General features: G+C 37.5%; 1 protein-coding gene across 2 annotated transcripts; it reads left to right on the forward strand.

Annotated features, from left to right (window-relative positions):
* Positions 1–18,500: 18,500 nt before the first annotated feature.
* On the forward strand, positions 18,501–21,548 carry LOC107789814 (squamosa promoter-binding-like protein 6). Of its 2 annotated transcripts, none has more exons than XM_075239854.1 (3): positions 18,501–19,340; positions 19,843–19,934; positions 20,530–21,548. In XM_075239854.1, exons 1-3 carry the CDS (start codon positions 18,646–18,648, stop codon positions 21,324–21,326), a joined length of 1,584 nt encoding a protein of 527 aa, XP_075095955.1. In that variant the 5' UTR covers positions 18,501–18,645; the 3' UTR covers positions 21,327–21,548. The 2 variants fall into 2 exon arrangements, with proteins under 2 accessions (XP_075095955.1, NP_001312411.1); NM_001325482.1 differs by having other exon boundaries at positions 18,646–19,340; positions 19,843–19,979; positions 20,530–21,326.
* The last annotated feature ends 1,659 nt before the right edge of the window (positions 21,549–23,207 follow it).

The raw sequence follows: 23,207 nt of genomic DNA on the forward strand, positions 1-23,207 counted from the left end.
CGTCCTCAAAATCAAACGAGGACAAAGAAGGGAAGATCCAAGTCAAGATCCAGACCCAGCAAAGATGAATGTGCCTTTTGTCGAGAAAAAGGGCACTGGAAGAAAGACTGTCCGAAGTTGAAGAATAAGGCCAAACATAACAATGGAAAGGCTATTATGGATTCAAATGTAGCCGATTGTGATGATTCAGACTTCTCATTAGTTACAACAGAGTCATCAACATCATCAGACATATGGTTGATGGACTCGGCTTGTAGCTATCATATGTGTCCCAACAGGGACTGGTTCGTGGAATTTCAAGAAGGAGAATATGGAGTCATCCACACAGCGGATAACAGCCCTCTTACCTCATATGGCATTGGTTCAATACGATTAAGGAACCATGATGGAATGATCAGAACATTGATAGATGTTCGATATGTACCGGATTTGAAGAAGAATCTCATCTCTGTGGGAGCCCTAGAATCAAAAGGATTCAAAATCATTGCAGAAAATGGAGTGATGAGAGTATGCTCCGGTGCACTAGTGGTAATGAAGGCTAATCGGAAGAATAATAATATGTACCGCTATCGTGGCAGTACAGTTATTGGGACAGCGACAGTAACATCCAGTGACGACAAAGAGGCAGAAGCAACCAAGCTATGGCACATGCGCTTGGGACATGCTGGAGGAAAATCCTTGAAAACTCTATCAGATCAAGGATTGTTAAAAGGAGTAAAGGCTTGCAACTTGGAGTTTTGTGAGCATTGTGTTAAAGGGAAACAGACAAGGGTTAAATTTGGTACAGCGATCCATAATACTAAAGGCATTTTGGATTATGTACACTCTGATGTTTGGGGTCCTTCCAAAACACCTTCATTGGGTGGGAAGCACTATTTTGTAACCTTTATTGATGATTTTTCCCGAAGAGTATGGGTGTATACAATGAAGAGCAAAGATGAAGTGTTGGGAATTTTTCTCAAATGGAAGATGATGGTGGAGAATCAGACAGGCAGGAGAATCAAGTGTATTCGCACAGACAATGGAGGTGAATACAAAAATGATCATTTCAATAAGGTCTGTGAAAATGATGGCATCATCCGACACTTCACTGTTAGACATACACCACAACAGAATGGAGTGGCAGAACGTATGAACCGGACCTTGCTGGAGAAGGTACGGTGTATGTTGTCCAATGCTGGCTTGGGCAAAGAATTTTGGGCTGAGGCAATTACATATGCATGCCACCTCATTAATCGTCTACCATCTGCTGCTATTGATGGCAAAACACCATTTGAAAAATGGTACGGAAAACCTGCTGTAGATTATAACTCTTTGCACGTGTTTGGCTCAACTGCATATTATCATGTGACGGAGTCAAAATTGGATCCAAGGGCAAAGAAGGCTATTTTTATGGGAATTACTTCTGGAGTCAAAGGATATCGCTTATGGTGTCCTATGACAAAGAAAGTAATGTTCAGCAGAGATGTTACCTTTGATGAATTTGCTATGGTAAATAAGGTAACAGAAGATACCAAACAAAATGAAGGTGCTTCTAAGCAGGTGGAGTTTGAGGGAAAATTTATTTTTCCTACACAAGAAGCAGAGGAGGAAACAAATGAAAATTACCCTCTGGAAGGAGAGCCAGTAGAGGAGATTCCAACTCAGGAATCTCAACAACAACTTGAATCAATAGCAACCAGCAGGCCAAAAAGAACAATAACGAAACCTGTTCGTCTCATAGAGACGGTTGCTTGTGCAACCTCAATTGTAGCTGATGATGTTCCTACTACTTACAAAGACGCTGTCCAAAGTTCAGAAGAAGATAAGTGGAGGATTGCCATGAATGATGAAATACAGTCCCTTCATCAGAATCATACATGGAGATTGGCCAATCTCCCGAAGGGAAAGAAAGCAATTGGGTGCAAATGGGTATTTGCAAAGAAAGAAGGATTTCCTAACCAATTAGATATTCGCTACAAAGCAAGATTGGTGGCCAAAGGATATGCTCAAAAGGAGGGAATTGATTACAATGAAGTGTTTTCTCCAGTTGTAAAACATTCCTCCATTAGAATTATGTTGGCTTTGGTAGCACAATTGGATTTGGAACTAGTTCAGATGGATGTAAAAACTGCGTTTTTACATGGAAACTTGGAGGAGGAAATCTACATGACTCAGCCAGAAGGATTCAAAGTTGCTGGAAAAGAAAATATGGTGTGCAAACTTGAAAAATCGTTGTACGGATTGAAACAATCTTCTAGACAATGGTACAAGCGATTTGATGAGTTTATGTTGCGGCAAGGGTACAAGAGAAGCAAATACGATCATTGTGTGTATTTGCACAAGCTTAAAGATGGTTCCTTTGTATATCTTCTCCTATATGTTGATGATATGTTGATAGCTTCCAAGAATTTGGAAGAAATTGATAAGTTGAAGATTCAACTGAAGAAGGAGTTCGAGATGAAGGATTTGGGTGAGGCAAAGAAAATTCTTGGCATGGAGATAATTAGAGATAGACGTTCAAAGAAACTCTGTTTATCTCAAAAGGAATATTTGAAGAGAGTACTTCAACGTTTTGGCATAGATGACAAGACTAAGCCAGTTAGTACTCCACTTGCTTCCCATTTTAAGCTAAGTACTACTATGTCGCCAATGGATGAAGCTGAACGAGAGTATATGTCAAAGGTACCATACGCAAATGTTGTTGGTAGCTTGATGTATGCAATGGTTTGCACAAGGCCTGACATTTCACAAGCTGTTGGAGTTATTAGCAGATATATGCACAATCCAGGGAAGGAGCATTGGCAAGTTGTGAAGTGGATTCTACGGTATATTCATAATACTGTAGATGTCGGGTTAGTTTTTGAGCAGGAAGACAATCAGTCTGTAGTTGGATATTGTGACTCAGATTTTGCGGGTGATATGGACAAACGAAGATCAACTACTGGTTATGTGTTTACTTTTGCAAAGGCACCAGTTAGTTGGAAGTCTACTTTGCAGTCAACAGTTGCTTTGTCTACAACAGAGGCAGAGTACATGGCTATTACAGATGCTGTGAAAGAGGCAATTTGGCTTCAAGGATTGCTAAAGGAGCTTGGTGTTGAACAAAAAGGTATCACAATTTTTTGTGATAGTCAAAGTGCTATTCAATTAGCGAAGAACCAAGTTTATCATGCAAGGACGAAGCACATTGATGTTCGGTATCATTTCGTACGAGAAATCATAGAAGAAGGTGGAGTCACGGTGAAGAAAATTCATACTACAGAGAATCCTGCTGATATGCTGACAAAGGTGGTGACTGCGGTCAAGTTTCAACATTGTTTGGATTTGATCAACATTGTTGAACACTGAAGATTGAAGATGAAGACACAACCAAAATTTGTTATTGAGAGAAAATTGAAAATGTGGAATTTTGCCAAGGTGGAGATTTGTTGAAGTTTGGCAAAATGCCAAAGTCCCACATTGGTTGGGAGTTAAGTTTGGAGGGGATTTTTCCCCTATAAAAGAAGGCCTAATGTTTAGGATTGAGACACACCTCTCATTTGCCTTCTCATCTGTTTAAGGCATTTGTATCTTCTCTCTTTAGTATTATTTCACTTATATTTTTGGAGTGAAATAAAATATTGGTTGTGTCCGAGGAGTAAGCTAAATTAGCCGAACCTCGTAAATTCTGGTGTTCCCTTTATTGTTGCTTTATTGTCTTATTTATTATTTGGTGGCTGTCATAATTTTTGGTATAGTAGTTGTGACTTATTCACACTATATACATTTGGATTCCGCAACACCGACTTCGCGTCATATTTAAGATGGAAGCTTTCAGTACCTATAAAAAATTTCTTCATTCTTGGGACACGAATACACTGTCTTTTGAGCATCCAAGGGTGTGGCCTAGTGGTCAATGAAGTAGGTGAGAATCATGAAGTCTCAATTTCAAATTTTAGCGGATCCAAAAAAACGCTAGGTGATTTTGTTCCATCTATCCAAGCCTTGGTGGAAGGAGTGCTGATACTTGTTGCTGGTAGGAGATGACATGCAACTCATAAAATTAGTCGATGTATGTACAAGCTGACCGGACACCACAATTATAAAAAAAAAAATATTACCTTTTGTTAAGGTGATGCGTGACATGTACGTATATATAGCCTTATGGGTTCGGGAGTAGTGGTCCATAACGAACTTCAAGTATGTTGCATGACAAACGTTGTAAACTGCATAGAGCCTAGCCAAGGTACAAAGATTTAATAGAGTATCGACTACTTATTAAACTCTTGTGATCCATAAAATACAATAAGAAGCTAGGTATTTGTGGTGGTGGTTGATTTGGGAAAATTGAGTTTACAATCGAAGTGATTGGAAGATGACGTGTCATGACACGAAGGCTGGTCAAAGAGTGATGATTGGCAAAGAGGCACGAGTTGCAATAGATACGAGCAGAGGTACAAGTGGAGGCACGAGCAGTTATTCAAAAGACTTAACGCTCGTACTTATTTATACCCAAAAATCAAGGAGAATGAATCTAATAGCACAAGAGAGTATAGATACAGTATTTAATTAGCATTAAATACTATAAACGTTAGAGAATCTGTATTAAATTGCAATGATTATGTAACGTAGCATTTAATGCTTTTAATTGTCAATAATGGCCTTATTATGACAAAGGCAAAACGTATATCTTTGAGATAACTATAAAAAAGGAGAGAATGGATCATTTGTGAGGACACGAGAAATCATCTGAATATACTGGATTACTTTGTGTTCTTCTGTCTATCTTATTGTTAGCAAAATCAATTTCCCTTATTCATTTCTGATTATCAGTAACCCGAGTTCTTCTAAATTAAAGCTTTGACCGAAGTTCTACTTTTTGGTTAAACAAATTAGTTCCGTTACCGAGAATCTGATAATCTATTCTTTCTTAGCCTAACCTTTTTTGTTGCATCAACCATGTCAAACATTAATGATAACATCAAAGGAAACTAAGGAAACCAAGGAAACCATCAAGTCCAGGGGAGTCCACAAGATGATCATACCCCGATCCCTTCTCCCCAAAGCTCCCCTCGGAGGTCTCGAGAAGGCACTCATGATGGATCTCATGCAAATGGAAACGCTCAATTTGAAAATGATGAAGCTATCAATGAAGCTTTGCAAAAGCTAATCGCTCAACAGGTCAATAAAGCTCTTGAGGCCTTTGTCAGCCAGTTACCTGTTACACCACCAACACCTACTCCAAATAACAACACTTTGGAGAACCCTCATTCTGGGCTTGCTAATTCAGGCAGTGGTGGAATCCCTAGCGAGCCACGAGAAGGAGAACCAGGTAACTTAGTCAATTCTGAGTTACAAAATTTAGTATTAACATTACAAATGGAAATGGCAAAGGAGAAGGCACTCATGATGGATCTCATGCAAATGGAAACGCTCAATTTGAAAATGATGAAGCTATCAATGAAGCTTTGCAAAAGCTAATCGCTCAACAGGTCAATAAAGCTCTTGAGGCCTTTGTCAGCCAGTTACCTGTTGCACCACCAACACCTACTCCAAATAACAACACTTTGGAGAACCCTCATTCTGGGCTTGCTAATTCAGGCAGTGGTGGAATCCCTAGCGAGCCACGAGAAGGAGAACCAGGTAACTTAGTCAATTCTGAGTTACAAAATTTAGTATTAACATTACAGAAACAACTCAATGAGCAAAGTGACCGAATAGAGCAAATACTTGGAGTAGCGCCCGTAATCAAAGGGATAGATATGGATAAATATTCACAACAACCTTGAAAGCCAAGTGCTCCTCCTCTTCCAATTCCAAAGAAATTCAAAATGCCCGATATTCCAAAATACGATGGAACAACTGATCCACGAGACCACGTGACTGCATTCACAACAGGCGTAAAAGGCAACGACTTGACCAAACAAGAAATTGAATCAGTATTGGTCAAAATATTCGGTGAAACACTCACTAAGGAAGCATTAACATGATATTCTCTTTTACCCGAAAATTCCATAAATTCTTTTGCTAAGCTTGCAGATTCATTTATCAAAGCACACTCTGGAGCTCAAAAAGTCGAAAAAAGAATGGAAGATATTTTTAAGATTAAGCAAGGGGACTCAGAGTTGCTTAGAGAGTTCGTGGATAGGTTAAAGCGTGAAAGGATGACGTTACCGCGTGTACCTGACAATTGGGCAGCTATAGCATTCACCAATAATTTGAATGAAAAAAGTTCAGAAGCCACAAGGCGACTTAAGGAAAGTCTTCGTGAATTCCCCGCCACAACGTAGAATGACGTTTACAACAGGTATAGCACCAAGCTAAGGATAGATGAGGATATTATTTCACGAGCTCAAAAAGAAGAAAAGGTAAGTTCCAGACGGGCGAAAACCGAAAAAGGTCCGTAAAAATAGGTACGAACCATATATGGGCCCAGCGGGAAAAGATTCAAGGTCAAAACACGACAATCCCAGGTATGATCATAGGTCAAGGAATAGAGAGTCAAGCTCGTCATCAAGATTTGGGAATGACCGAAACACGCGAGAGTCACAGGATGATGATAGAAACTTGAAGGCAAGATTTGGTGGTTATAATTTTAATGTAAGCACTTCTGAGCTCGTAGCTGTTTTAAGAAGCATGGGTGATAAAGTGTGGTGGCCAAAAGAAATGAGATCGAATCCAAACAAGCGCAATCCTAATCACTGGTGCGAATTTCACAACGATCACGGGCATAAAACTGCAGACTGCAGGTTGTTACAAGGTGAATTTGATCATCTATTAAAGCAAGGGTATCTCATCGAATTATTCAGTGAGAGAGGTAAGCAAGCATACAGGAAGAATAGGCAGGAGCCCCCTAAATTACCTTCTCCCAAAAGGACTGTTAATGTTATAAGAGGAGGTGAAGACATCAATGGTGTGACGTACACAACAACCAATAAAGTTTCCAAAGTCACAATTACCCATGGGAAGCGGGTGCGACATGTCTTAGAGGAAGAAAGTATTATGTTTGATGATGTAGATGCGGATGGAGTATTATCTCCACATAACGATGTACTGGTAATATCTCTACTTGTACATGATACTAATGTAAAACGAGTTTTGATTGATCCAGGTAGTTCCGTGAACATTATTCTGCTAAGAGTACTACACGAGATACAAGCTGAAGATAAATTAATACCAAAGGCGCATACTTTGTCTGGATTTGACAATTCCAGCGCCGGGACGAAAGGGGAGGTAATACTTACTACATTCACAGAAGGAGTTGTCAAAGATACAAAGTTTCAGGTGGTAGATATGGAGATGGCTTACAATATAATTCTCGGGAGACCATGGATCCACGAGATGGATGTCGTTCCGTCGACCTTACACCAAGTAATTAAATTTCCATCACCATGGGGAATATGTCAAATCCGTGGGGATCAACAGACATCCAGGAGCATCAACTCTGTAGCAGATTCAAGTACGAGAAACGAAGAAAAATAGCAGTTACAGAATCCAGTTGAGGGTACCACAATGCCAACCTCAACTGAACAAGGGCGAACAGATGCGGACTCAAGGCCTGATGCCATTCAAGAACCAGAGGAAAACAAAAATATCAAAACAACAATTGAAGAATTGGAGGCTATAGTGTTATCTACACAATGGCCTGAAAGGAAAGTCTATATAGGGGCCAATCTAAGCCAGGACATGAAAGGTAAGTTGATTGAATTTTTGAAAACTAACGTGGATTGTTTTGCTTGGTCCCATTCTGATATGATAGGGATACCACCGGAGGTAATGACTCACAAATTAAATGAAGACCCATCATAACCGCCTGTCAAACAAAAGAAAAGGAAGTAAGGAACTTTCAAAAATCAGGTGATTCAAGATGAGGTCCAAAAATTACTAAAAATTGGGTCTATCCGCGAGGTAAAGTATCCTAATTCGTTAGCCAATACTGTTGTGGTACTGAAAAAGAATGGTAAATTGTGAGTTTATGTAGATTACACAGACCTTAACAAAGCTTGTCCTAAAGATTCTTTTCCATTACCACATATAGATGAACTAATTGATACTACTGCAGGACATGAATTGTTAAACTTTTTAGATGCGTATTCAGGATACAACCATATCAAAATGGATCCTATAGATGAAGAAAAAATTTCATTTATAACAGACAGGGGGACTTACTGTTATAAAGTAATGCCTTTTAGTCCCAAAAATGTTGGTGCAACATATCAAAGACTAGTGACCAAAATGTTTCAAGAACATTTGGGAAAATTATGGAGGTCTATATAGACGTTATGCTCGTTAAAACTCAACATTCAGGGGATCATATATCACACTTGTCTGATACGTTTAAGATCTTGCGAAAATTTAATATGAAATTAAATCCCGAGAAATGTGCATTTGGTGTTGCATCATGTAAGTTTTTGGGTTTTCTTGTTTCTAACCGTGGTATTGAAGTGAATCCCGCACAGATTAAGGCCATTGAAGAGATCCCTGACATGCTTATAAGTAAAAAAGAAGTGCAGAGGTTGACAGGAAGAATTGCAGCCTTGGGGAGATTCATTTCCAAATCATCAGAAAAGTGCTTTAAATTCTTTTCAGCTCTTAAAAAGCAAGATCAGTTCGAATGGACTGAGGAATGTCAACAAGCACTCAAAAATTTGAAGATATACTTATCAAATTCGTCGTTGCTCGCAAAACCAAAAGTTGGGGAAAGATTGCTCATCTACCTTGTTATCTCCGAAGTAGCGGTAAGTGCTATGTTAGTTCGTGAAGATCAAGGTAAACAATCTCCGATTTATTATGTCAGCAAATCTTTATTAGATGCGGAGACACGATATCCTCAATTGGAAAAGCTTGCACTAATCATGGCATCTAGAAAATTAAGACCTTATTTTCAATGTCACCATATTGCTGTAGTAACTGCTTATCCATTACGCAATATATTACACAAGCATGAGTTGTCAGGTAGGTTAGCCAAATGGGCTATAGAATTAAGTGAATATGACATCACGTACCAGCCTAGAACCGCGATAAAATCTTAAGTGTTAGCAGATTTTGTGGATGATTTTAGCCAAGGAATGCAATTGGAAGCAGAAAAAGAATTACAAGTGTTCAACGGATCTAATCCGGGAATTTGGACCTTATTTACTGATGGTTCATCTAATGTGAAGGGTGCAAGCTTGGGAATTGTTTTGGTACCACCTATGGGTGAAACTATTCGACAAGCCATTAAATGTCATTCTATAACTAACAATGAGGTAGAGTATGAAGCTGTGATTGCAGGTTTAGAACTAGCACGAGAACTCGGCATTAATCAGATTGTAATCAAAAACGATTCGCAGCACGTAGTTAATCAAATGCTGGGGACTTATACGGCCAAGGAAGCACAGATGCAACAGTATTTAGAGAAGGTACGGGATCTGATCAGGCAAATCCAAACCTGGAAAGTTATACAAAAACCAAGAGATGAAAATGTCGAGGTGGACGCCCTAGCCAATCTCGCATCTGCAGCAAATGTGGCAAGCAATGAAAATGCTTCCGTAATTCATTTGTTTCATTCAGTACTCGATCCAAATAAAAATGAGGTAAATTTTAATAACTTAACCTGGGATTGGAGGAACGAGATTGTTGCTTTTTTTTTAGTATGGAACCGTCCCTGAAGATAAGAAAAAAGCTCACGCGCTTTGGAAAAAGGCTGCTCGATATTGCTTAAAGTAAGGCAATCTTTATCAAAAAATGTTCGATGGTCCCTTAGCAAGGTGCCTCGGGCCTTCTCAGACGGAATATATAATGAGAGAAATACACGAGGGGCATTGTGAGAATCACGCCGGGGGAAGATCATTGGTAAGAACCATGATTAGGGCAGGTTATTATTGGCCTAAAATGGAAGAAGCAACAGAAAATTTTGTGGCTAAATGTGATAAATGTTAAAGATACGGTAATAACATGCATAGACCTGCGGAGTTGTTACATCCGGTCATTGCACCGTGGCCATTTATGAAATGGGGGATGGATATCGTGGGTCCACTACTACAAGCAAAAGGACAGGTAAAATTCTTGCTTGTACTTACTAACTATTTTACTAAATGGGTGGAAGCAGGAGCATTCAAACAGGTGCGAGAAAAAGAAGTTAGAGATTTCATTTGGTGAAATATCATATGTCGATTCGGTGTGACAAAGGAAATCGTATGTGATAATGGCCCTCAATTTATAGGCGCACAAATCACAGAGTTTTTTCAAAGTTGACAGATCAAAAGGATTACATCCACACCTTATCATCCGGTGGGTAATGGACAAGCTGAGTCAACAAACAAAGTCATTATCAACAATTTAAAGAAGCGTTTGGAGGAATCCAAAGGTAATTGGCCAAAATTGCTACCTAGTGTTTTATGGGCGTACCGCACAACAACAAAAACAAGTACGGGAGAAATACCATTCTCATTGGTTTATAGAGCTGAAGCCTTAATTCCAGTTGAGATAGGAGAGCCAAGCACGGGGTTTACACAAGCGTCAGAAGAATCCAATGACGAAGAAATGCGCATAAACCTTGATCTACTTGAAGGAAAAAGGGAAGCTGCATTAATAAGAATGGCAGCACAAAAGCAGGTCATGGAACGATACTACAATCGAAAAGCGCATCTAAGATACTTCAAGATTGGGGACTTCGTGCTCAAAAAAGTTTTTCAATCTACGAAGGCGGTTAATGCGGGAAAATTGAGTCCAATGTGGGAAGGACCCTATAGAATTCATGGTATCGCAGGAAAAGGAGCATACGAGCTGGAAACGATGGATGACAAGATACTACCTTCACACTGGAATGCCGTTCACCTGAAGAGATACTATTTCTAAGGAATACCCACGGTCAGGTATCCATATTTTAAAATTTTATTTTTGAATTGTTAAAATTTTACTAACGATTTTAGATGATAGGCAAAAAGTTATCCCGTACTAAATAATGAATCACGACCTGTAAGGCACGTGGAATAAATTAAAATTCCGGTCTAGGGTTACAACTATTCTGATATATATTCAGACGGGTTAAGTAGTCTTCATCTATAATCTCACCTCCACGTCCCGTGTGTTTTTTCTTTTCAGGGAAAGGACCAAATGAGAGGAACAATCAAGTGCTCGAGACTTCATACTTCAAAGCTCAAACACTTGGGGGACTATATAATATACATAGACATATGTATAAAGAAGGCAAAGAAGATTGGGAAATAATCAAAGTTCAAGCCTGAGAAATTCACTCATTGAATGAGTCAAGTGCAGAGCAAAGTCACGAGCTAAGGCCAAACCTTATCATAGTTAGGGTAAAGGCAATGTACTGAAACGGGTTATAAGGAAAAACCTTGTGTTCATTTTCTTTTTTGAAATCTGTTATAAGGAAAACAGCTACGAGAAAGTTATAGAAGTAATTTAAATACATGTAAGGTGTTATTTAAAACTTGACAAAGTTCAAATAAAAACTTGTCAAAGTTATTCCAAAAAACGTGTGTATTCCTATTTCCTTTATCGTACATTAACACCATTATGAAGTTGAGACGTCTTCTTCATTAAGTGTCGAATATAAAAGGGCCCTCTTTTATAAAATTCATGATTAATTCAAGTATTCATGAAGTTAACAAAAGCATTTTTGAAAAATAAAAATGCAAGTTATTCAGTAAGTCCTTAAAAATAAAGGCAAGAATAAACAAAACAGAAGTTCAAACAACAACAGAAACTTCTTAATATTAAAAAATTTAGACTAAATATGAACTTAGTCAAAAACCAAAAGTTGTTTATACAAAGTGCCCCATAAAAGGTCTGGGGACTTAACGTTTTCAACAAACCCTTAAAAAGACCAAGGGTCACAATGACATACCACTAAAAGAAAAAAAACAAAGGAATTCAAACAACATAAACTTTTCACTGAGAAGTAGAAGGAACTAAAGCAGGGTCATCAGTAGCAACATGCTCAACTTGACTTGAAGGAGTGATACCCGTATCATCTTCAACATTTTAAGAAACTTCAGCCACGGGAGAAGAAAAATCTTGGTTCTGCTGAGTCTTATCAATAGTCTTTTTTATCTTGGCTAACTCAGATTCCAAGTTAAAATTCTCCTGGATAACTTCAATGAGGGTATCATGGCGAGAATTTAAAAACGCCCAACTCACTTCAATGGCAGTTTTATCTTCAAGGATCTCATAATCTCTTTCCCAGTCAGCAATTTCATTTTTTAACTTTTCATTTTCAGCCAAGGCAGATTCATAAGAAGTTTGAAGAGAAACGTGAGAATTTTCTAAAGAACAAACCTTATCAGAAGATACCCGGAGGCCTTCTTGAGTTTGAGTCAAATTCTGCACGAGTTCACCATCATATGCTTCTTTTTCACCCAAGAAAGCCCTTAACTCTCTAATTTCTTCACTTGCCTTGGACAATTGCTCGGAAAAAGAGTTTTTCAGACGAGCCTTTTGCTTACCTGCTTGATTTGAAGAAGTTTTTTCAACTGCCAACTCTGAAGTCTAAGCCCGTACCTGCTTCTCTAAGGTACTTTTACTTTCTTCTAAAGTTTCCACGTCGATCTGAAGACTTTCACACTATTCCTTCCAATTATCCGCCTCCACTTGGTAGTCACACACTAATTGCTCTGAGAGGGTAACCCTTTTCATCATCTCCGTGCCAATTAGATTGACCTAAAAAAAGGGGAGAAAATGAGAATCCTGAAGATAGGAAAATGACAAAGTAAAGCTTGAAAAAGAAATACCTTTAAAGAAGCATGCACTATATCATTCATCAAGGTCACAGGACTATGGCTATCAAGCTTAGCTCTCTCAACTGGACCAATCAAAGGCTTTAGCCACACGTCAGCTTGACCTAATTTCCTTAAAAGGTTAGCTTCAGCGGGGATTTCAATGGTAACTCTCCTTATAGCACCACTCTTACTTGAAGAACCAACTTCTGTGTAAGGAGTAGTCAAGGGAGGAACTGTGGAAGTAGTCATAATAGTCTGGGGAGGAATGAAAACAGTCACGATTGACAAAGGAGGAATCACAGGAATGGGAGTAGAAAAAGAAGCAAGAGGTGCTTCATCAGAAATCGGACCTAAATTTTCACCACCAAACCCGCGGTTAAAAAGTTGCTCAACTGAATCATGAGCAGCAACGAGAACTTCATCATCAAGGATCGTCATCGGGGCTTCAATAGACTCGGTGAGGGGAGCAGAACGAGGGGGGATGCTTCATCATCAGAAATGATTCGCATACGAGCTCGTGGCCTTTTTACCAAGGAACCCCCATCTTCCTCTTCTTCAAAGTCTTAGTCACTAGCAGCTTTCCTTTTCGATGAAGAACCCAAGATTATCTCTTGGGCTCTTTCCAAAGAAATACGGGAAGCCACGACCGCCTCGACACTAATCCCTCGGACAACAAATCCTGATAAAAAGAAGGATTAAAATAAGTTCTGGGAAAAACAATAAAGAGTTAAATAAAAAATAAAAAAAACTCTTACCATGAGTTTTCACTTTCCAACCAAATCGTTGGGAAAGATTCTTCCAAGATCTACCCTTTATTGGGGCTGTATTCAATAACTTTCCTACCCAATCACGAAAATTGGGAATTTCCTCAACAATTCCCATGGTTGCTGAAAAAGAAAAGGAAAATGAGAATAATGATCATCAAAATTGAAGAAAAAGGTACGAGAAAGTTATTAAAAAAGAAAACTCACGTGCAAAATTCCACTTCTCGGGGAAGGTAACATTTTTATCACCCACTAAACTAATAGTAGGGGCAGCAACAAACCTGACATACCAGCCACGGTCTCTGTCTTCTTCTGGACTAACCAGAACTCTTTTGCTCCTTGCTACTAAAGTAAAAACACCTTGGCGGAAAAGTCTGGGAGAGTAAAGGTGAATTAAATGAGCAAAAGTGAAAGGCACACCAGCCATGTTAGTCAAGTGCCTCAAACAGGCAACGACCCTCCACACTAAAGGGCCAATTTGACTTAAGCAAACATCGAAAAAACGACAGAATTCGAGAATAACAGGATCAATAGCAGGTTTGAATCCTAATATGAAAGGGTATGTATAAACAAAGGAAAATCCAATTAAATAAGAGGTGATTCTTTGATTCGCGCTGGGAATTATGATAGGGAAGTCATGACTCCAATGACAGTCTTTACGAACTAAAGAAATTAGACCCTCTGTGATCTGAGTTGGATAGATATCAGCACGATCTAAAAAGGATACTTGATTTCTAAAGGATTCCCTATTATTGTAGAAAGATAGTTCCGTAGGAACTCTTTCTTCTACTGTAGGTTCACGAACAGGTTCAGCGGGTTCTTTACCCCTAGAAGAAGATCTTTGTGAGAAAGAACCTTTGGTTCTAAAAGAGGGACTAGAACTAGATGAAGGAAGAGAAGAACCACGTATAGAAGAAGACCCTAAATTATGAAGTCTACCTCCTCTTCTACTCCTTCTAGGGGCAAGAGGAAAGTTATCAACTATGGGGACTCTTCTAGGGTTAGGGTTTGATGAAGACATGATAGTACGAGGAAGAAGCAAACAAAAATTCAAGAATTGAATATTTAGAGAACCTTATGTGATAAGGATAAAGACAAAAATTATATTTATACTAAGAAGCAACCGTCATAGGAAAAGGTGCAATGATGGAAAGATCATAATGAGAACTGTCGCTTCGTGATTAGTGAAGTCGTAAAAAAGCCTTAAAAAGAGCTGCAAAGTTGCAGAGCCAACAAAAGGGTGCCACGTGTGATAAGCATTAAATGGAAATGACAATTGAAGCGGCGATTCTATCATAGCATTAATGGTGACAAATATTCCCGCTTTAATAAAACCCACTTCCCAAATATTCAATTGATGAATAAATGGCAAGTGGGGGGACTATCTATATTAGGAAAATTGAGTTTACATATTGAAGTGATTGGAAGATGACGTGTCATGACACGAAGGCTGGTCAAAGAGTGATGATTGGCAAAGAGGCACGAGTTGCAATAGATACGAGCAGAGGTACAAGTAGAGGCACGAGCAGTTATTCAAAAGACTCAACGCTCGTACCTATTTATACCCAAAAATCAAGGAGAATGAATCTGACAGCACAAGAGAGTACATATACAGTATTTAATAAGCATTAAATACTATAAACGTTAGAGAATCTGTATTAAATTACAATGATTATGTAACATAGCATTTAATGCCTTTAATTGTCTATAATGGCCTTATTATGACAAAGACAAAACGTATATCTTTGAGATAGCTATAAAAAGGAGAGAATGGATCATTTGTGAGGACACGAGAAATTATTTGAATATACTGGTTTACTTTGTTTTCTTCTGTCTATCTTATTGTTAGCAAAATCAATTTCCCTTTTTCATTTTTGATTATCAGTAACTCGTGTTCTTCTAAATTAAAGCTTTGATCGAAGTTCTACTTTTTGGTTAAATAGTGATTGGGGGGGGGGGTGACAAGCATAATGTAAAAGAAACTAAAATGGCAGGAAAAAGTTTTGAAGGTAGAAATGCTCATAGTATCTGCGTTTTGTCCTGAAATGCTTTCTGAAAAACGTTATTTTTGTTTCTGTAGGTGTTAACGTCTTACTATACCAACTCGGAAAAAAATATGAGGGAATAAAAACGAAGAAACGAAAAATGTTTAAGATAAAAAAAGAAAACGATAATGAGATGCTAAAATAATTGTGTCAATTACTAAAGTGTTAATTATTTAAGTGGCGTGTTTAAAGGGAGATAAGGAGCAATCTAGACACACACTCATATAATTAAGATTATTCCAATATTATTCTCTAAGAATAAATAGAAATTATTAATAGAAAGATCAAATGGATGGAAAGAAGTAATAATATGGAAAATGGAAAACAATTTCTGGATTCATATATATATATACCTTTTATTCCTCGACTCTATTTCCGGAGAAGAGGTATTCCCACTCTATAATTAAGGAGTCGTTTGGTTACCAATTAAACAAGTTATATCAGAATTATAATGCAATGATTAAAATAATTAGGAAACTACTGCTTTTTCTGATAGATGTTTAGTTTATTAGATTAAAAATAGGATATATGTGATATAACATAAATAAGTGTTTGATAAATGGATGATTTAGGAAAATTTTTATTCGCAATTTTAACCTTGATCTTCTTAAAGAATTTGGGAGAAAGAGATTTGGAGAAAGATACTTTGTCATTTGGTTGTTTTAATTCGGGATTAGCTATCCCTAAATCTCGTGATAGAGCTAGTGTATCGGTTGCAGGTACAAGCGTACGCAATAACTTTGTCTAAGCAAAAAATTAATAAATATATATAAATTATTTATTTAGAACTCATAAATTAAAAAGATTAGAATTTTGAATCCATTACTCTTAAATTTTCTCCCATTGAACTATGAAAACGTGTGCCAAGAGAAGTCGAAATGGCAGTATACATATATTAAGAAGAAAGATACGTTTATTTTTCATTTGTTTTCCTTTCTTTTCTTTTCTTTGATTGTGTCTGCTTTATTATCTCTATCTTTTCCTTTCACTTTTCTTTCTCCGTTATCATTTCTTCAATAATCTCACACCCCTCTAACTTAAAAAAGGAAACAAAAAGGTGTGGAATTTGCAGTTTCCCTACTTGCTAAGCAAAGTACCAAAAAGTAATACGTAATTATACATATAATATACTTCTTTCGTTTCAATTTAAGTGACACTTTCCCCTTTTAGTCAATCTCAAAAAAATATTATCGTTCTACACTTTAATTAAACTTTCGATTTTCTTTTTTACCTATACAAATTTCTATGATTTATTTTTAAATCACAAATTTTAAAAATCTTTCTTTATTTCTTAAATTTTATGCTCAATCAAATACTTCTTATAAATTAGGACCGAATATCTTTTTAAAAAAAAAAGAGCATAAAGTAAACATGAGTAGGAGCGGACCTAGAGGAAAACAGATTTATCTAAACTTAGTAATTTTGATTCAATATTTATATATATGTTAAAATTTCAATAAAAATATACAAATAACTAACTTCAAACTCAACAAATTAAATATAATATAATATAATCTCGAAACGAAACTAATAAAATTTTAATTTTAAATATACCTCTTTACGTCAAACCCATTCTCCCCCGCTCCTACCCCAGCCCACTGTTTATAGATAAGTGTGAACCTGTCCGCGGAGGTGGGAACAAAAATCCAATGCCTCATCTCTATTTCATTGAGTGGTCTCTTCACTTCACCAATCAACTATACATATCCGCAAATTTAACTACCACTCATCACATAATACATAGTACTGCAAGTAGGGGCGACAAAATGGTTCAAAGAAAATAGTTATTCATCCATATTATTCATTAAAGAATGAGATGGATAATGAACTATTTAAAAACGGGTCAAATATGGATAAGAACCATATTATCCATTTAGAAAATGGATAATCAATGGGTCTAACTTTTACATTTGTAAAGTTTCAAATTGGGGGTTCCTCAAGTTAGGGAGACTAAGAATTCTCCAAAAAATGATCGTATGCAAGAAATCATGGATAATATGGTTATCCATATTATCCGCCGGTTAACCTATTTTTTATCCGTATTAAATATGGATCGGGTCGGATAAGTTACCCGTTTTTTCATTACCCTTTTTCGACCCGAACCATATCCGACCCGCCCCGCCCGTTTGCCACTCCTAACTGCAACTAATCTCCCCACCCCGGGCACCCCCACAAAGTATACCTCTAGTTTTCACATTAACTATTGCTCCCTCGTTCTCAAATTATGTATCGTATTTCTCTTTTATGTCCCTTAAGAAAATATTAAATAAGAAAGGTGTCACGATCCAAAATCTCTCCTTAAGGATCGTGACATCACATAATCCCTAAGACTAGATAAGTCTAACACATGCTGAGTTATTAATAGATATAAACCATTTAATCATTAAATATAAACCAGTAAATGACATACATAGCTAAAAACGATCAATAGTTATACATTTTTCCAAGATCGATTGTATCAAATCATAAACTTTACTGAATATAATAGATCTCTGAATACACAATTGTCTGGAATGAAAATAAACAGTGGTAATGAAAGACAACTGAAGGTGATTCCGAGGCATACGACACACCGGCAGAAATAAGTCACCGTAGTAAATCACAAGCAGCTAACTAACGTTCGGCACGCTATGAGATACCACTCATCACATAATATCTAGTACTGCAACTAATCCCCCTCCACCCACCCCACAAAGTATACTTCTCTTTTTCACATTAACTATAGTACTTATCAGTTTGGCAGTTTTCTATTCTATATTTTTAGTAACTGGACCACAGTTTCACTCACCAGCTATAGCTATCTTTACCTTCCATTACCTACTCTGCTTCCACTAAGGGGGCACGTATTTAACTTGTCTACTACTTGCTTTTCTTAGTGGCCCCTTGATTGAAATAATTTTAGTCTCTTAGTTGCATACATTTCTGCTGTTTTTGAGCTGTCGGACCAGTGTTTTATGACTTATCTTTTTCTGGGGTTTCATCTTTCAAGATTATCCAAAATCTTGTTTTGCAGTTTTTGACCTTTAAAAAAAAACCTTAGTTTGCTTGGTACATGGGTTTGTGGAGAATTCAACATGGTTCCTGTGTTGAAGAGTAAAGGAGCAAATTGGGTTTCAAAGTTTATGTGAAATTATTCAATTCTTGAAAAAAAAAATGGAATCTTGGAGCTACGTCTCTGGAGGGGGTAAGGGTTTTGTGTCAGAAGAATCTGTTTCTATAGGGGCAACCCAATGCATTAAGCTTCCGCTATGCGCGGGCTACGGAGAAAGGCCGGACTACAAGGAATCTGTTTCTGTAGATGATGGAATTTCCCTTGGGAAAAATAGAGTAAATGGTTGGGAATTGAACACACCATGCAGCTGGAGAAACAGTATGGGATGGTCAAGTAATGAAGGAGTTAAAAATCAAGATTTTGCTGAAACGCGGTCTCAAGATTTGATGAGAAAATCTTTGCCCAACAACCAAATTAGAGATGCAATGAGTAGTAAGCTTGGTGGTCAAAGATCTTTTGTTTCTATTAGAGTTCCTCACAATGCATTTTCTGGTGAAGATGAGACAAGTTCAGTTGTTGAATCAAATTGTAAAGAATCATCACTTATTGATTTGAAACTTGGGAGTTTTAAGTCTCCTAATATTATACCAAATTTGTCTTCAACTGCTCCAGCTAAGAGAAATAGAGCTGGTGGTTTGAGTTCTCATACCCCATTTTGCCAAGTTCAAGGTTGTGGGAAGGATCTAAGTTCCTGTAAAGACTACCACAAGAGGCATAAAGTATGTGAAGTTCACTCAAAGACTGCTAAGGTTATTGTAAATGGCATTGAGCAGAGGTTTTGTCAGCAATGTAGCAGGTTTTAATTCTCACTTCTCATCACTCTGTCCTTAACTTCTATTTATTACTGTTTAGAATTGAAGGGGAATTTTGCGTCCGGTCACGGGTTCGAGCAGTGGAAACAGTCTCTTGCAGGTAAAGTTGCGTACAATAGACCCTTGTGGTCCGACCCTTCCCCAGACCTGTGCATAGCGGGATATTAGTGCACTGGACTGCCCTTTATCACTGTTGAGAATTCTGAGAAAGGAAAATACTTTCTGTAAGCCAATCTTAGTGCAATCTGTACTTTTTTCCCAAAAATAGAAGGTACTTGTGTCTTGAATTTGATGAACCTCTATGAACAAGTTGATTGATCTTAGCTTCTTTATTTCTAATGTCTTATAAAATTCAAATGCTACCCTTGTTTTTATTTATGCTGTTGCTAGTCAACTGATGTGTTCCCTCTATCAAAAGAAAAGAAAAGAAGCACATGTATTGTCTCTCAGAGTTAATGGATATCATTGTTGGTTCTGAACTTGTAGATTCCATCTGTTAGCTGAATTTGATGATGGAAAACGCAGCTGCCGCAAACGTCTTTCTGGTCATAACGAGCGGCGGAGGAAGCCTCAAACAGGTCTGCATCCTGGCAGAGCAGGAAGACTCTTGCAATCATATGCTGGTAAAAGTAGTTCTTCAATCTATGTATCATAGTCCCTCCCTCTCCCTGATATTCTAGTATGTTAGTAGTCTTTTTATGAATGTAGATCAATTGACCAAACCTCACTATAATATTCTCTTTTAGTATAATTCTCTTTGTCATCTGATTAATTGTCGCTAAGGTTTGCTTTGTTAGATTCCGTATGATGCCATGTTATTTCGATCCCAAGAGTTTCTTATAGGGGAAAAATGTTGAACTATCTCGACAACGACAAGACATGTTCCTGAAATCATTAGTTATACACATAACAGGTTATTGTCTTGCTGTTTAATAATGGTAAAAAAGGAGGAAAGGAGCATGTATAATTATCTATAGAGCTTAGGTAAAAAAGGAGGAAAGGAGCATGTATAATTATCTATAGAGCTTAGGTAAAAAAAGGAGGAAAGGAGCATCTATTTTCTTTTATACCTAAAGGATATTGTCACTGAGGTTTGGGCCTCTGCTGTGGATTTTTTTGAGAAGGAAAAATAAAAATTTGTGCTGTTTTGGTAACTCTCTTTTGGTTGTGCAGGTACAAGGTTTCAAGGAACTCCTTTTGCAACATCATCTTTCATATGCCAAGATATACTCGGCAGTGGCCTTCTTCATCAACCAAAACACGATATGCACGACTGGTATAAGAATTTAAAGGTTGAGCATAGCTCTGATTACAGCCCTCAACTTACCATGCCTTTCACAAACGGACACTCACAACCTAGACCCCTTTTCAGTACTTCATATCATACCGACAAACACCCTCCAGCTCTTCATGAAGGAATAACAGCTATAACAAGAAGCAAAACTAATGAGAGTAGCAACTCATATCTGAACGATATTGAAGGATCAGATTTTGTTTCCCGTTCTCTGTTCCACAACACCTCAATAGGGAGCGAGGTCTTGAATGTTATGGACTCGGCCTCTACTTTTCAAGGGATATCAAACTCTGGCTGTGCTCTCTCTCTTCTGTCATCTCAATCACAAGACTCGTCAAATTATTCATCTCTAGTTCCTAATGCACACCACCTTATTACACCTCGCAGTAATGCCCATTACAATGTGACACAGACATCTGAAAAGTTCCCAGGGGTGAACCTGAAGGATTCAACAAGTAATGCGTCCAGTATATTCAATTTATCCGGAGCAATTTCTGCTGAGGATGGCATGGAACAGATACTAAGAAACAACTGTGGCATCAACGGGAGTATTCACGGATCAGATTATGTGAACACCAAGAATCTACTTTCTTGTGAAGATGGTCCTACTATTGATTTGCTTCAGCTGTCGTCTCAGCTTCATCGAGTGGAGCATCAAAGACATTTCATGAAATGAAGCAAAATGGCGACACTTTTTGCCAGCCTCTGGATCACTCGACCAGGTAACTGAATAATGTGCCTACCACAATGAGAGTTCTATTATGTTTCCAAGTGAAGTATGTAAGATTTTCGTTTTTGCTGGATGATAACATTGAATACCACTTAATGGCATATGACAATCCTCTACATCAACACCTTGTAGGACTGAATAAAAAAGAATTTCTTGGGCCTTTTGTTCTTTTTTCCTCTTATGTTTGCACATAATTCATACGTAACATAGTTTCTGCTTGTGGATTGAACAATAGAAAGTAAATACATAATATGGCCAATCCAAAATCTCCAGGACATAGTTTTTAGCAGACGATGTGATCTTAAAGCAATAATTCTTCTTTGCATGGAAAGATAGCATCAGGTGGTAATTAAAAGTCTGCTAATTGCCATTGCCCCTTAGATATTCTATGCGCGCTCTGCAAACTGTCTCCTTTAAAAGTAACATTCGCTTCTTATGTTTCCGTTCTTCCCATGAAAATTATTGATGTTTTCAGATACAAATGTATGTATGGACTGAAGTTGATATAGATGTTTCTTGACTGGGCCAACAAGCAGTCAGCCTTTCCAGCTAAAGAGAGGTTGGATTAATTTGTAGGAAGCAAGTGTACTAGGAACAACAACAACAACAATAACAACGACCCAGTATAATCCCACAAGTGGGGTTTGGGGAGGGTAATATGTACGCAGTCCTTACCCCTATCTCGAAGGGTAGAGAGGCTGTTTCCAGGAGACCCTCGGCTCAAAAAAGCAACAGGAGCCGATATATTAGTATCATAAAAATGCATAATAAAATAACAACAATATAAGAGATATGAAATACAGAATACGAAATACGAAATAGATGGCTGATATAGTAAAACTAGCAGGTAAAGCCCTGCATCAATAGACGACCAATGACATTCTTAGTCTAACTCCTAACCGGCTAGTCTCACTCTATTGTGCTGTAGAAATATTCACACTTTCCCCTAACCTACAACCTTAATGAACTGTACGAGGAACACTTCATCTTTTATCTATTGTTTTTTTCATCATGTGATAGTGATGCTGACCATTGTGCCCCACTTATGGGATCACACACACTGGGTATGTGGTAGTTGATGCTCACCATTGTTCTAGGCAACACATGAATACCAAATATAATCATTTGTTTGTGACTAGTCAGGTTCATTTATATGTGTATTAGACAATGCACCCCATTGTGGATGTTATTCTTATCATTAGGAAATATTTTTTTTTGCCTTATAAAAATAGTTCAAAGAACCACTTTTCAAATACTCAAAAAAAAAAAAAAAAATGCTCGCTACCTCAATTTTTGAGAATTATCAAAAAAAAAATGTTATCGATCATGTATACTATTCCCTCCTTTTCAAATTAGATGAATTACTTTCTTTTTTACGTTGTTCCAAAATAAATGATACATTTCTAAATTTAGAAATAATTTAACTTTAAATTCTTCATTTTACCCATTTTACCCTTAATGATAAGCTTTTATAACCACACAAATGTCATGGTCCCACAAAATTTTTACCCCTTAAGCTTTTAAGATCACAAGTTTCAAAGTCTTTCTTTTTTTCCCCCTTAAATTCTGTTTCGAGTCAAACTACCTCATCTAAATTGAAACGGAGGAAGTATCAATTTTCAAACTCACCACAATATGCGTATCCGAACGAATGGGGTGAAAGAAATTAGGTGATTTTGTCCAAGTCCCCCAGCCATATACTACAAATAAACCTGCATTAGATTATCAGCTGGTTTTATTCTGTTTGTGTGAGAAACAGCTGTTAATTAAATATTCATAGATCTATTAAACGTGAATTATTAAACGTCGAAGTAAGTACGCAACCAA

This window comes from Nicotiana tabacum, chromosome 20, assembly GCF_000715075.1.
Source record: "Nicotiana tabacum cultivar K326 chromosome 20, ASM71507v2, whole genome shotgun sequence".
In the NCBI taxonomy this organism is placed as follows: Eukaryota; Viridiplantae; Streptophyta; class Magnoliopsida; order Solanales; family Solanaceae; genus Nicotiana; species Nicotiana tabacum.